Source organism: Lithobates pipiens, unplaced genomic scaffold, assembly GCF_037356315.1.
Source record: "Lithobates pipiens isolate NorthernLeopardFrog02 unplaced genomic scaffold, aLitPip1_a1.2 Scaffold_16, whole genome shotgun sequence".
Lineage (NCBI taxonomy): Eukaryota > Metazoa > Chordata > Amphibia > Anura > Ranidae > Lithobates > Lithobates pipiens.
The window spans coordinates 345884386-345898443 of NW_027507748.1; the positions used below are offsets into that span (position 1 = coordinate 345884386).

The window sequence follows — 14058 nt, forward strand, 5'->3', positions numbered from 1 at the left end:
TTACACGAAAGAGCAGCCAATTCCGAAACCCTCCTTGCTGAGGATCTGGTAACCAAGAACACCAGCTTCCTTGTCAGAAGGACTAAAGGGAATATGCTGTATCAGTTCAAATGGCTGTTTTTGTAACACTGCCAAAACTAAGTTCAAGTCCCAAGGGCTGAAAGGTGATTTAACTGGCGGATCAACCCTTGCATAAAACCCCGGACAAAAGAATGCATAGCAAGCAGTCTTAGAAATAAGATCGATAAGGCTGAGACTAGGCCCTTAATAGTACTCAAGGCCGATTTCAACTCTATGCCTAATTGTAGAAAGGCAAGAATTCTGCCTAAGATATAGCTTCAGACCAGGAAACATAAGCCCTCCAGACTCTATAATATATAGTTCTGGAAGCTAGCTTCCTTGCATTAACACCCAGAAAGCCCACATTTCTTCAGAATGTGGGTTTTAATAGCCAGGCCATAAAATTTTGCGTTCGTAAAGTAGTATGGAATATCGGCCCCTCTGAAAGCAGGTCTGGCCTTAGTGGAAGGGATCATAGATCCTCCACTGCCATCTTTACGATTTCTGCATACCATGACTTTCTGGGCCATGCTGGTGCTACCAGGATTACCGGCTTTCTTTCCAGCTTGATCCTGCAAAGAAGTTGTGGCAGCATCTGAATAGGGGGGAATGCATAGATCAGTGGGAATTGATCCCATGGGGTCACCAACGCATCTGTTCCACATGCGAGTGGATCCCTTGTCCTGGACACAAAGTTGACTAACTTAATGTTAAAGCTGGACACTAGGAGAACTAGCACCCGAGTCCCCCATCTTTGGCAAACAGCTCGAAAAATGTCGGGGTGAAGAGACCATTCCCCCAGGAATAACTGCTGGTGACTCAAGTAGTCCACCTGCCAATTCTCTACTCCCGGGAAAGATGACTGCCAATAGGCACGGAACATTCCTTTCTGCCCAAGTTAGAATATGGTTCACCTCTCTGTGTGGAGGTGACTCTTATTGCCCCCTTGGTGATTGATATAGTCCACAGCTGTGGCATTGTCAGATTGAGAATTTCTTTGGAGGGAGAAAATGCTTATCCGGGTGGTCCCATTCAGCATAAATAAGCCTTTCTAGTAATGCATGCACCGAAAACTCATGAAAAGGCTGTAAAGGTTTTAAAGAACCCAAGGAAGAAACCAAAATTTCAGCTGACTCGGTTAGGGGTAGCATGAAAAGTGGAACGAACCATCTCCGTAAGAGTTTGTGCCAGCAATCTCTCAGACTGTGAAGTTGAAAAAGGTTAATCAGCCGTTGTTTCCCGCAGAGGGATAAATCGGCTTGTTTTTCCCTCATGATCGCCTGAACCCACATCCTGTACCCACTGTTCCCTTGGTAAAGGGTTTGAGGTGGGGGGGACCATCACGATTCCTATAAATGTGAATGGAGGATGTGATTAAAGCCGCTAATCTTCCCTCTAGGCCCTACAGGGCAGAGTAAAATGTATCTTCAGTCAGGTATACAGGGGCTGAAGTGTGAGAAGCAATTGCACCACCAATTGGTTCCAATGACTCACCCTGGCTTGCCATATCTGGCATCTCCGGAGAGTATGGCAATGTGGAGGCATGACTGGAGTTCCCTGCGTCTGGGGGGGGGGGGGGGTGGAACTTTTGGTACCTTTGTGGCAACTCCAGAAGCCACAATGCTAAGCACGAAAATAGAGGCACTCTACTGAAATGTACTACTTGCTAAAGCAATAGTCTTGGCAAAACAATGCCACCATAAAGATCAGCTTGATGCTAAGTAACATATTTCCTGTACTGGAAATGCCCAGTACTCCTTTGCCCTGTGTGACAGACTTCTTCTCTTCAGTTGCTCTGAGAGATCTCCGACGATGAGAGCGTCCGTTTTATAACACAACTTCAGGTGTGAGCCTGATTGGCGTTCTCAGCTTTGTGCCGTGTGCTCCACATGGATACAGAGTCCTGCACATGGCACCGCCTGCCTTAAGCCATGCCCCTTCCAGTGCCCATCCCCCTAATAGTTTAAAAATATGAACCCCCTTCTGCTGCTGGGACACACACGCACGCTGATTATAGTTCGACACAGAGCTGCTGTTTTTCATATGGAAGAAAAAGGCATAGGTGGACTTCTTACAGTTCCAACACTTCTTCCCTTACTTTTTCCTCCCTGCAGGATACTGCTGAAAACAGACAGATCCAAACTTCACCCATCACGGCAGGCTGCGTTAGTAAACCTTCAAAGACCGGGTCCCTATTATAGGGGTTCCACTCCTTTGGACCTGTATAGCACCCCTCAGGATCAGCTTTAGGTAATGTAGCATGACCAAAAAGAGTCCTGTGGTCCAGCCCTAAAAAGAGGCTTACAGGCAAAACCTCGTTCTTCTGTGCGAGGCCCAGGTACCATCCTGTGGCCTCAGTGGCTTGGATGGTTCCGGTCTGTGGAGGTAATTTAAATCCAGCATGGATCCCTCCAGTGGAGCTCCTCAGAGCACATCTTCACTCGAGACCAACACCTTAGACACTAGCGAAAAACGGAGGTACTCCTGGAAGGAGGGGGTTATATAGGGGAGTGAACTTCCTGTATTGAGTATACCAGTGTCCATCACCTGAAGGTGACCCATAACCCATTAAGTTATTACTTAGGCTCGGTGTCCCATGATGCACAATAAATAAATATTTCTAGTGGAGAGAGTCAGGATGTATACCACTCCTGGTATATGGTCTACCAAGATGGCCAGGATCTTGGTCTGTGGCCCATCTCTTGAATTGCAGCCAGGCCTTTTGTACCAACCTGATCATTTCTATACACCCACTGATATTCATCAGCAGGGTGCAGAGACATCTTCACAGCCAAATATGTTAACATCATGAGAATCTTCCAGCAGAGGCAGAAGGGATCTGGCCCAAGACACCGTCTGGACAGAAGTCACAATAGCAAGGACACTTTGGTCTGTAGTTAAGGTAAATCCCTGTGCAAATAAGAGGAAAGGTGTCTGCTTCAGGGGAAGGGAAGGATGAAAACAATGAGACTTAGTATTTGTATGCATAAGTGCAAAGGTTAAAAGCAGTGGCGGCTGGTGCTAAAGCGCCTGATCTTTCCTCACTCTATCCAAAGCTAAAAAAAAAACTAGTTTTGGTGTTAAAATACATTAAAGCGCCAATATACTTTTTTCGGTGCATTTACACAAGTGCATTATGTCATACTTCAATACACAGTATGTTAAGACAAAATTAATGAGCTGCCAATGCACGCCAATGTGCCTAAAATTGTGCATGACCCTTTTTTTGTAATGCAACACAACCCACTAACCTACTTTGCGGCACGCTATAGCACAGGTGCGTTGCCTTGCTATTCAAAATGTGTTAATGCAAAAGAGGATTGCGAATCCAGCCATAAAGCGGAGTTCCGCTTAAAAAAAAAAAAAAATCCCCCCCCCCCAAAATAAATAAATAAATCAACAGCTACAATTACTGCAGCTGCTGACTTTTAATAATCAAACACTTACCTGTCCCCAGGGTCCAGCGATAAAGGAATCAAAGCCCCACTCGTCTCCCCCTCTGCTCGGCTGTGCCGGCATTGTAACTGTGGGCGCCCGGCTGTGGCTTCACAGCCATAGCATAACAGCCTTTTCATGTTGCTTTAAGACATGCAAAATGCTCATGATGGATTTTTGGCAGACTGCACAACACAACCTTTCTATACAAAAACTACAACACAAAAAAAAGTCTTAATACTTTAATCTCATGCTAGTAACGTCTGTGTTACACGATAAAAGTATTTTATGATAAAGTGGTCATTACCTCACCAAAACGCATAAATTCATCTTCAGAATCAGTGACCAAACATTTTTACAAGATAAAGAAAAATGTCAAACTATAGTTTTTCACAAGCTTTTTATTTTTAAGGCAACAAAGAAATTTCAACAAGTGTTCCCATGTTCCCCCGAAACAGAATAAATCCTAGGTGTATATATTATTCACAGTTCCAGTGCAGCATTTAAATAAGGGAATTCAAGATAAGCTTGTTCAGCTCGTTATTCAGCTCGTTTTTCATCTGTTGGAGGTTCGTGTTGGGCAAGCTGCAAAAAATGAACACTAGGGAATTAGATATGGTGTGTGTTGTACAGTTTTCAAGAGCAGATCATAACAATTCATGCAAAATAATCAGATAGGAAAAGCACGAAAATGTATCTTGTACAATACCAGATCATACGATTTTCATTTAACCACTTTCAGACCGGACCATTTTGCTGGTAAATGACCAGAGGTCTTTTTACACTTTGGCACTGCGCTGCTTTAACTGGTAATTGCGCGGTCATGCAATGTTGTACCCAAACAAAATTTGCGTCCTTTTCTTCCCACAAATAGAGCTTTCTTTTGATGGTATTTGATTGCCTCTGCGATTTTTATTTTTTGCGATATAAACGTAAAAAGACCGCAAATTTTGAAAAAAAATGATATTTTCTACTTTTTGTTTTTAGAAAAATCCAATAAACTCAATTTTAGTCATACATTTAGGCCAAAATGTATTCAGCCACATGTCTTTGGTAAAAAAAAAGTCAATAATTGTATATTTATTGGTTTGCGCAAAAGTTGTCACATCTACAAACTAAGGTACGTTTTCTGGAATTTACGCAGCTTTTAGTTTACGACTGCCTATCTCATTTCTTGAGGTGCTAAAATGGCAGGGCAGTACAAAACCCCCCCAAATGACCCCATTTTGGAAAGTAGACCCCCTAAGGAAATTGATAAGAGGCATGTTGAGCCCATTGAATATTTTATTTTTTTGCCTCAAGCGATTGAATAGTGACAAAAAAAAAAATATTTTTTTTTTTTTTACACAAAGTTGTCACTAAATGATATATTGCTCACACATGCTATGGGCGTATGTGAAATGACACCCCAAAATAAATTCTGCTGCTTCTCCTGAGTACGGGGATACCACATATGTGGGACTTTTTGGGAGCCTAGCCGCGTACGGGGCCCCGAAAACCAATCACTGCCTTCAGGCTTTCTAAGGGCGTAAATTTTTGAGTTCACTTCTCACTACCTATTACAGTTTTGAAGGCCATAAAATGCCAAGATGGCACAAAACCCCCACAAATGACCCCCATTTTAGAAAGTAGACACCCCAAGCTATTTGCTGAGAGGCATGTTGAGTCCATGGAATATTTTATATTTTGCCACAAGTTGCGGGAAAATTACAAACTTTTTTTTTTTTTTTTTTTTTTCACAAAGTTGTCACTAAATGATATATTGCTCACGCATGCCATGGGCATATGTGAAATGACACCCCAAAATAAATTCTGCTGCTTCTCCTGAGTACGGGGATACCACATATGTGGGACTTTTTGGGAGCCTAGCCGCGTACGGGGCCCCGAAAACCAAGCACCGCCTTCAGGCTTTCTAAGGGCGTTACAGTTTTGAAGGCCATAAAATGCCAAGATGGCACAAACCCCCCCCAAATGACCCCATTTTGGAAAGTAGACACCCCTAAATTTAGGGGTACACTAGTGAGACTAGGTAATAAATGGCGGGTGCCCTGAAACTATAAAAAAATAACTAACCAACCAGCGTCACCTGTAACAGTTATATGGTGATCACTGGTGAAAGGGTTAACTAGGGGGCAATCAGGGGGCTTTATGCGGTAGTATATGGGGGTCCCTGGCGCTATAAAAAGCTGCGGCGAACCTAAATACCTACCTGCCTAACTAGCGTCACCTGTGACACTAATACAGCGATCAGAAAAACGATCGCTTATTAGGCTGGGTTCACACTGGAGCGATGCGGGAACGCCACGAATGCGCGGCGGGTTCCCGCATCGCATGCCTCCCGGCGGCAGTTCACACTGCCCTATGCGAACTGCTGGGAGTGTCAGTGAAATGTTACTGACACCCCCAGATCAGTTCGCATATCGCAGTGCGATCTGCAAACTCGGATCGCATGGTGTGAACACCCATGCGATCCGATTCTGCTGCGGGCCAAAAAAAGGGTCCCGTGCGAATTTGCGGCGGGTGCGGCGGGTGCGGCGGGTGTGGCGAATGGCTGAACTCGAATCGCACAGAGATCGGATGTGATTTGCACTGCAGTGCGGTGCGAATCACATCCGTTCTCATAAACCGCTGCAATGTGAACCCAGCCTTAGTGACACTGGCGACGGGGGGTGATCACGGGGTTAAACCTTTATTGGGGGGGTTAGGGGGGTACATTAGAACTAAAGGGGGCTAACTCTAACTGCCCTAACAGTTATTACAGTCACAAATGACACCAATGCAAAAAAAAAAAAAAAAAAAATAAAAAAAAAATGACATTGGTGTCATTGTGACTGGGGGGGCAGGGGTAATTGGGGGGGTGATCGGGGGGTAAAGGGGGGGGGTGTGAGTGTGCCTGGCATGTTCTACTGTGTGTGTAGAGTGTTGGTGCAACTCACCGATCCGCTCTCCTCCGTGTCGGAACGAAAAATACCGACACGGAGGAGAGAATACATCACTTCCTCTCCTGTGTTTACATTACAGGAGAGGAAGTGATGTCACGGGGGATTCCTATTCGTCGGGAGCGATCGCGAGGGGGTGGCCATGAATGAATGGCCGCCCCCTCATCCCGGATCGCTCTCGAAGGAATGCCGACCGCCGCAGGCACCGGGGGGGGGCCCCGATCGGGCCCCCCACCCGCGGGCAGGCAGGGACTTATATATACGCCCATATGCCTGCCCGTGCCATTCTGCCGACGTATATCGTCGTGCGGCGGTCGGCAAGTGGTTAATCAGTACAGTTGTCGTCTGAAAATAAAATATAAATACACTACAATACATTACTTCCAAACTTTTATTCTGTCGTAAGAGAATTTTCGTTCGTTAGTACTTTTAATATAAGTCTAGCATGCAAGCAAAAGAAAACAGACGATAATTTGTCCAATAACCTCATCGTGTGTATGAGGCTTAATTATGTGAGGAAAAAAAAAAAAAAAAATATGCTTTATTTAATTAGTTTAGGTGTGTCAAAACGCTATTCAAGTAAGTGGTGCCTTTATTTCCTTGAGAACATCTGGGACCTCATTCAATTTAGACCCTTAAACTGGCTGAAGGTCATAAAGGAGGAGCAAGAAGGCTACATATGGTCCAAAAAGCCCCAATTTGCCAACAGCAACATAATGAAGCAGAATGTGTCCAAAGTCTTATTGTGCACAAAATAAAACAAAGGACAAAAAAAAAAAAAAAAAAAAAAAAAGAATAAAAAGTATCGTATACAGTTATGAAGAGTAGATAGGAAAAGTAGAAAAACCAGCCATAGGAGAAAAGAAAAAACGAACTACTCCAAAAAGTAAACACAAACCTTTGCTTTCAGTTCTTTATTTTCCTCTAGAACAGCTTCATACTTTTGTTTCAGTTCTGCGACCTCCAAACGCAAAGCTTCCACATCTGGTGTTTCTGGGCCTGCAGCACCTAAGTGCTGTTTTAAAAAGCTGATTGTACAGATCAGGAAGCACAACAGTCACTAGTCTTGTGACAGTAACATTTCTCAGTCATCAGTGTCTTTTATAAGAGATTAGAGAAGTCTAGGATAAAATAGATGGAAGAGAGGTAAGCTTGAAGGGTGCAGAGTAGAGTGGTTTGCTACAGAGCCTGGAAGAGAAAAGTGCTTGTAATCTCTCAGATGAACGGGTCACCGCCATGCCAACATACAGGTAGGCAAGGGCTTGTTCCTCAAGCAGCTCTCAATCCCTTCATCATCTATTCATCTTGGAGTTCTGCACTTTTGTACCATATTATATAAAACATTTATTTTATTCCTTTCACCTACGTGTGTACAGAATGCAATAATAACATGGAAGAATATGATGCAGAATTTACATCCTATACTATATAAATTATTTTTTGATGTCCTTGCTAAGCAAATATTGGCTATATTAAAAATATGAGGACTGCCAGATCTTGTATTAGCAAAGTTTACTACTTAAAAAAAAAAAAAAAAAAAAAAAAAAATATCACTATACAGTCATTTTCTGGGACCCTTGCTATTAATATATTAATGTATTTTTCCAAAAGCTAGTTATACCTTATTGTCCCATTATAAATGTTTTATTATTAGTATTTATACCAACAATTTACACAACACTATTGTGTATGCAGATCAGTCCTTTTTCTTCAAGGAGTTTACAATCCAAGATCCCTACTTCACAAACATACATATTTATACTAGTGCCAAGTTAGACAGAAGCCCATTAACCTACCAGCGTGTCTCTGTGGGCGAGTACCCTGCTGAAAGGCTAAAGTGCTAACCACTAAATCATTGGGATGTCCACATGTGTCAGATCAGTTTTAAAAACTTGCAAAAATATAAGACTAGCATTAAACACTATACAAACAAATCTGTAAAGTCACAATTCATTTTACAGTCATTTTCCAAAGAGCCACCCTAATATTAAATGCCAGAAGTACAGTAAATACTACAAAACCACACTGCAATATATCTAGCTTTACATAAAATACCCTTTCAATCTCAGTTTTTGAACGTGCCCAGGAGGGACAGGAACAGTGTTCAGCCACGTTGCTTGCTATAGTTTAAAGTCAGGCTAAAGTATGCCATGACAGGATGGGGCTGCACGCTGTACTGAGTGGTAATCACATTTAGGCTCCTATGTGTTCAGGGAATACTTTGTAGCATTGTCTGATGGTACTGGGTGACCCTGTAGAATGGAGGTCCAATGTTTAAGAGACAATCTGATGGCTCTCAGTTCCAGAATGTTGGATGAGGAGTTTTGAATCCTGTGGGGACCACGTCCCCTGGACAGTAACAGAGTTGTAAATGTGAAGGCATGACTTTCCCAATGCCAGGACAGGACTGGAGATACAGTGTGCCAGGAAGATCTTTGTTTTACTAACAGAATCACCGGGCAATCTAGTGATTGCATTTGCATTTTCCATGACTAGATTGTTGAAGAGATCCAGAGTGAAACTGGGTAAGGCAACTGCCTTGAAGCAGGCCACCATAAGGCCAAGAACTGTCACACAGGAGAGAACTCTGACTGCCCAGGGTTCCTGCACGTGTGCAAACTCCTTATCAGCATTTTGACTTGATGGTCCAAGAGCTGGACCTTAGTGAGACAAACGTCTCCTGAGGGAGGAAGATTCTGGCTTGGGCTATGTTTTAGATAAAACCCTGGTACTCCAGACCAGCGGTCCCCAACCTTTTCTTGGCATCAGGAACCAGTTTAATGGATATTCACAGAGTCTGTCCTCAGCTCCCTTTCACAACACAAACCCCCTTTACAGCACAGTTCCCTCTTAAGATCACCATCCTCAGTTCCCCTTCACATCACAGCCCCCCTTTACATTAATGTAATGGGGACTGCTCTGTAAAGGCACACACTGTAATAATTATGGTGCCCCTTTAAAGAGCAGTCCCCTTTATAGTACCATGCCCCTAGCAATTACAGCCTCTTCTAGCACAGTGCCCCTGCAATCTGCCCCCTCCTCCACATTCTAAACTCTGCCTCCCCTGCTTATGTACCTGTGGCAGGGCAGAGGCTATGCTCAGTGTGTGCTCTTGGCTCCCCTGCCTGACGATGTCATCCTTAGCAGGGCAGGGGGCAGGAGGAGCTCTCGATTCCGATCTGTAGTTCCTCCCACCCTCTGCCCTGCCGATTGGATGACATTGTTGCCCAGGCAGAAGGAGGAGCCAGGAGAGGACACACAGGCATGGCCGCACAGCAGGAGGTTAGCAGCGACTGAGGTCTGTGATGGCCCTGTGCAGACTGTGTGCGCTGCTCACCTCCCCCTGTGCAGCCTCGGTCATTAACAGGCTGCAGACTAGCATTAGTCCATGGCCCAGGAGTTGGGGACCCCTTCTCCAGACAGTTTGAGGGCTAGAAAGCAAATTTTGGAAAGTTCATTATCCAGATGAAAATTTGAAGGAACGGTATGGTCCTTCAGACATTTGCATATTTGCATACAGGGTGCTGGCTGAGGAGTCCTTCAGTGAGGAGTCATTCCAGGTAACCTGTGATATGAATTCCCCAAGTTTGTAGAAGAGCCAGAAGAGGGGCAAGCACATTTGTGAACACTCAGGGTGCAGAGGAGAGCCTGAAAGGCAGTGCCACAGACTGGAACTGATGGTATACCAAATGAAACCAAAGAAAACCTTTGGTGTGATGGGAATAAATAAATATCCCACCCCCTACAAAGTTGCTAGCACAAACATGTGAATCACAACCACACACTGCTAAACCCCAAAAATAACACTACAAAATGTACAGCACTCCAAATAGCCATATATCTTATGTTCACAATTTACTATCCAGGACATTAAATAGATAGACATTTTGTTTGTACACTGGGATTTTTATATACATATGTATATGAATTTTGCACAGCAGGATTTTTTATTTATTAATAAATAGAACATTTTATTGTCCTGGATAGTATTTTGAGGGAAATATATTAATTAGGGTATTTAAAGAGCTGTGCAGCAGGAATGCCATATCTCAGATTCAATCTAGAATTTTACACAAAAAAAATCTATTTAGGGAAGCTGAAAAATCACTGAAGTAGACACTGCTACTTCACACACTCTGCCTCATCTAATCAGAAAAATCTATGCATTCATTTGGAAAATGCAAAGCATTTTCTATATGGGACCTGTGCCGAGCGGCAGACCTCCTGTATTCACATTGCACCAGGCCAGCCGCTCAGCAGGAGACCTGAAAGCAAGTAGAGATCATTGAAGTAGAGGTGCCTACTTCAGCGATTTCTAGCTTTCTGGGGAATCGGCCAGGTATATAAAATAATTACATTGGTCCACGCTAGATGAACAAAAATTACCGGTACCATGCCTGAAATTCTTATTTAACCACCTCAATACCAGACACTTTTACCCCCTTCCTGCCCAGGCCAATTTTCAGCTTTCAGTGCCGTCGCACTTTGAATGAGAATTTTGTGGTACCCATGTGACATTTTTTACCATTTTTTGAAGACCGATTTCTTTTGGTGGCATTTAATCACCACTGGGGATTTAGATTTTTTTGCTAACCAAAAGAAAGGAAAAAAGACCGAAAATTTTGAAATATTTAGGGAGAAAAAAAAAAAAAAAAAAAAAAAAAAACCCACACACGCACAACTCTTACTTCGTTTCCGTTATAAAATTTAGCAAAATAAGAATTTTCCTTCACTGATAACTGACATTTGTTTACATAGAATCAGCTGTGACTGGACACAGCTGATCACATGATAAAGAGCCAAACTCATTGGCTCTTTACCCCGATTGGTGATGCATTGCGGCCGAGAGACACAGCTCACCACCGATCGGGTGCACGTGCGCGGCAAGAATAGGATGTCATGAAGTCATCACAGAACAAGAGTGGTACCACCCAGCCGTCATAGTAAAATGGACCGGTTAAAGTAAAAGTCTGATCTAGAGTCAACTATGCTTAAAACAGTTTCCATCAACATTCTATCTTCTATACCAGGGATAGGAAACCTTAAAGATGTGGCAAACTACCGGAACAACATGGGGGAAGTTAAATATCACTAGGCAGCATTGCCTCCTTACACCCAATTTAAAGCTCTAACTGCCGTAATACAGTGTGGCAATCGCGTGCATTGCATGGCAATAATTTGTTAAAATAAAGGTGGTGAGGAGGCAACATATCACCTTTGACCTTTTACAACCTTTTAAACCATAGCTTGGGGTTCAGTGGAGATATGATTTACCTTTGTAAAGCAATACTGTATTTTATAGTGGCAAAGCACACTTCTGTAAGATAAGACGTTCTCTCTTTGGCCCAATGCTAATCTAATGTAGCAAATTTAGATTTTTGCACACTGTACTGATGTATGACCATCAGGCATTCCTGGCAAAAATGCATGGGAATCGGCTATATATCAGTTATGGTTATGCACACGCAAGCAAGAAGCATGGCATTTGCACGTATTTGTGAGTATTTGCAAGTACACGCACAAAAATACTGACTGGCAACTCAGATCTCTGTGGGTTTTTTTTACTGATCAATACACAGTGCATGTTTACGCACCTGTGTGTACACGCACACTGAAAAACAATGGGCTGCGTTTAGATCAGTAAGATAAAAATAAATAAATAACGGTCTGCCTGAAAACAGGAATTTTCAGGCAGCAGTGTGCAAGAGGCCTTAGAGAGAACATAAGTGCCTCTTTGGCTCATTTCTGTCTAGTGCCCTTTTCTCTAAAATAACTTTATAATTATATTACCAAGGGCCCCTCAGTAGCCTTCCACACACTACCATTAGAGAAAAGATCAAAATGCTGATCAGTGGGACATTTCTATCTCAGAAGCTACAAATACACTAGCTTTCCATTATAAACCCCTCATGGTTAGAAGTAGAACTACATCAGAACTTACACACCCGTAGTTACTATGTGGGATGTCCCAGAGCAATGCCAACTGAGAGGAGGGAGACACAACAAAAGTAGGGCACCATGAAACCAGGACTTATACTGCTGCCTACAGAACACTACGCCCAAAAGGCAATATCCTCCGGCCTTCTTACATCCACCTGATAGAATCTGGTTAATGGTATGGACTGAAGGCCAAGTTGCAGCCTTGCAGATTTGAACCATGGAAGCTTGGTGATGCTCTGCCCATGAAGTACTAACAGCCCTAGTGGGGTGTACTTCAATTTGAGAAGGTGGAATCTATGCTGCCTGTCCTATTTTTGGACCTTCAGGCAACACAAACAAGACATCAGTTTTTTTTCTAATCTGAGCAGTTGCCTTCAAGTAGACTGACTGCTCTCAGCACATCCAGAGAATGCAGTGACTTCTCTTCCGTAGAACAGGGTTCTGGGAAAAAAAAAAAAAGGAAAAATATCCTGGGTTAGATGAAAACCTGAAACTACCTTCGGTAGAAAGTTAGGATGAGGACACAATACCACCTTTATCCTTGTGAATAATTAAATATGGCTCTTTACAAGAAAGAGCAGCCAACTCTGATACCCTTCTTGCAGAAGATATGGCTACCAGAAATATGAGTTTCCTTGTCAAAAGGACAAAGGGAATATGCCGTATTGGCTCAAAAGGCTGTTTTTGTAAATTCAAATCCCAAGGGTTCAGAAATGACCTAACTGGAGGATTAAGCCGCGTTACCCCCTGAATAAAGCTACAGACCAAAGAATGTGAAGCAAGTGGTCATTGAAATAATACGATAAGGCCGAGACCTGGCCTTCGATGGCACTCAAGGCCAGCTTCATTTCTAACCCCATCTGCAGAAAGTCAAGGATTCTACCTATAACATACATCCTGGGGTGCCAACCCCTGGATTCACACCAGTAAACATATGCCTTCCAGACTTTACAATATACGATTCTGGAGGCCAGCTTCCTTGCATTATTAAGGTAGATACCACTGAACCTGATAAACCATGCTTCTTCAGAACGTGGGTCTCAATAGCCAAACTGTTAAATTTAGCGTTTGGAAGGCAGGATGGAATACCAGACCCTATGAGAGAAGGTCTGGTCATGGTGGTAGGGTCCATGGGTCCCCTACCGCTATCCTTATGATTTCTGCATACCAAGACCTTCTGGGCCACAAGAATCACGAGTTCCCTTCCTGCTTGATCCTACAAAGTCCTGGAAGCAGCAGAATAGGAGGGAAATGCATAAATCAGTGAGAACTGATTCCACGGGAACACTAATGCAACGTACACACGACTGGACTTTGAGGGACTAGGACCGACGGTCTTTCGGCGGAGTTCCGGCTGACTTTCCGAATGAATGGACTTGGTCACACACAATCACACTAAAGTCTGACGGATTCGACATGATGACGTACGACCGGACTAGAATAAGGAAGTTCATAGCCAGGAGCCAATAGCTGCCCTAGCGTCCGTTTTTGTCCGTCGGACTAGCATACACACGAACGGATTTCTCGGTCGGGCAGAGTTCTGGTGGGAAAATTTAAAACATGTTCTATTTCTAAAGTCCGCCAGATTTCTGGCAAGCAAAAGGTCCGATGGAGCCCACACACGATCGAATTGTCCAACGGACTCGTTCCGTCGGACCTTTGCTGTCAAAAAGTCTGGTCGTGT

General features: G+C 43.5%; 1 protein-coding gene across 1 annotated transcript in view; it reads right to left on the reverse strand.

The window, feature by feature from the left end:
* Positions 1-3878: 3878 nt before the first annotated feature.
* MYCBP (MYC binding protein) overlaps positions 3879-14058 on the reverse strand; it is a 35339-nt gene continuing 25159 nt past the window's right edge. The window contains exons 4-5 of the mRNA XM_077481825.1: positions 7333-7462; positions 3879-4080 (exon numbers count right to left, since the gene is read on the reverse strand). Of these exons, the coding sequence (XP_077337951.1) occupies positions 4036-4080; positions 7333-7462 (175 nt within the window). The 3' untranslated portion in view covers positions 3879-4035. The remainder of the gene's footprint in view (positions 4081-7332; positions 7463-14058) is intronic.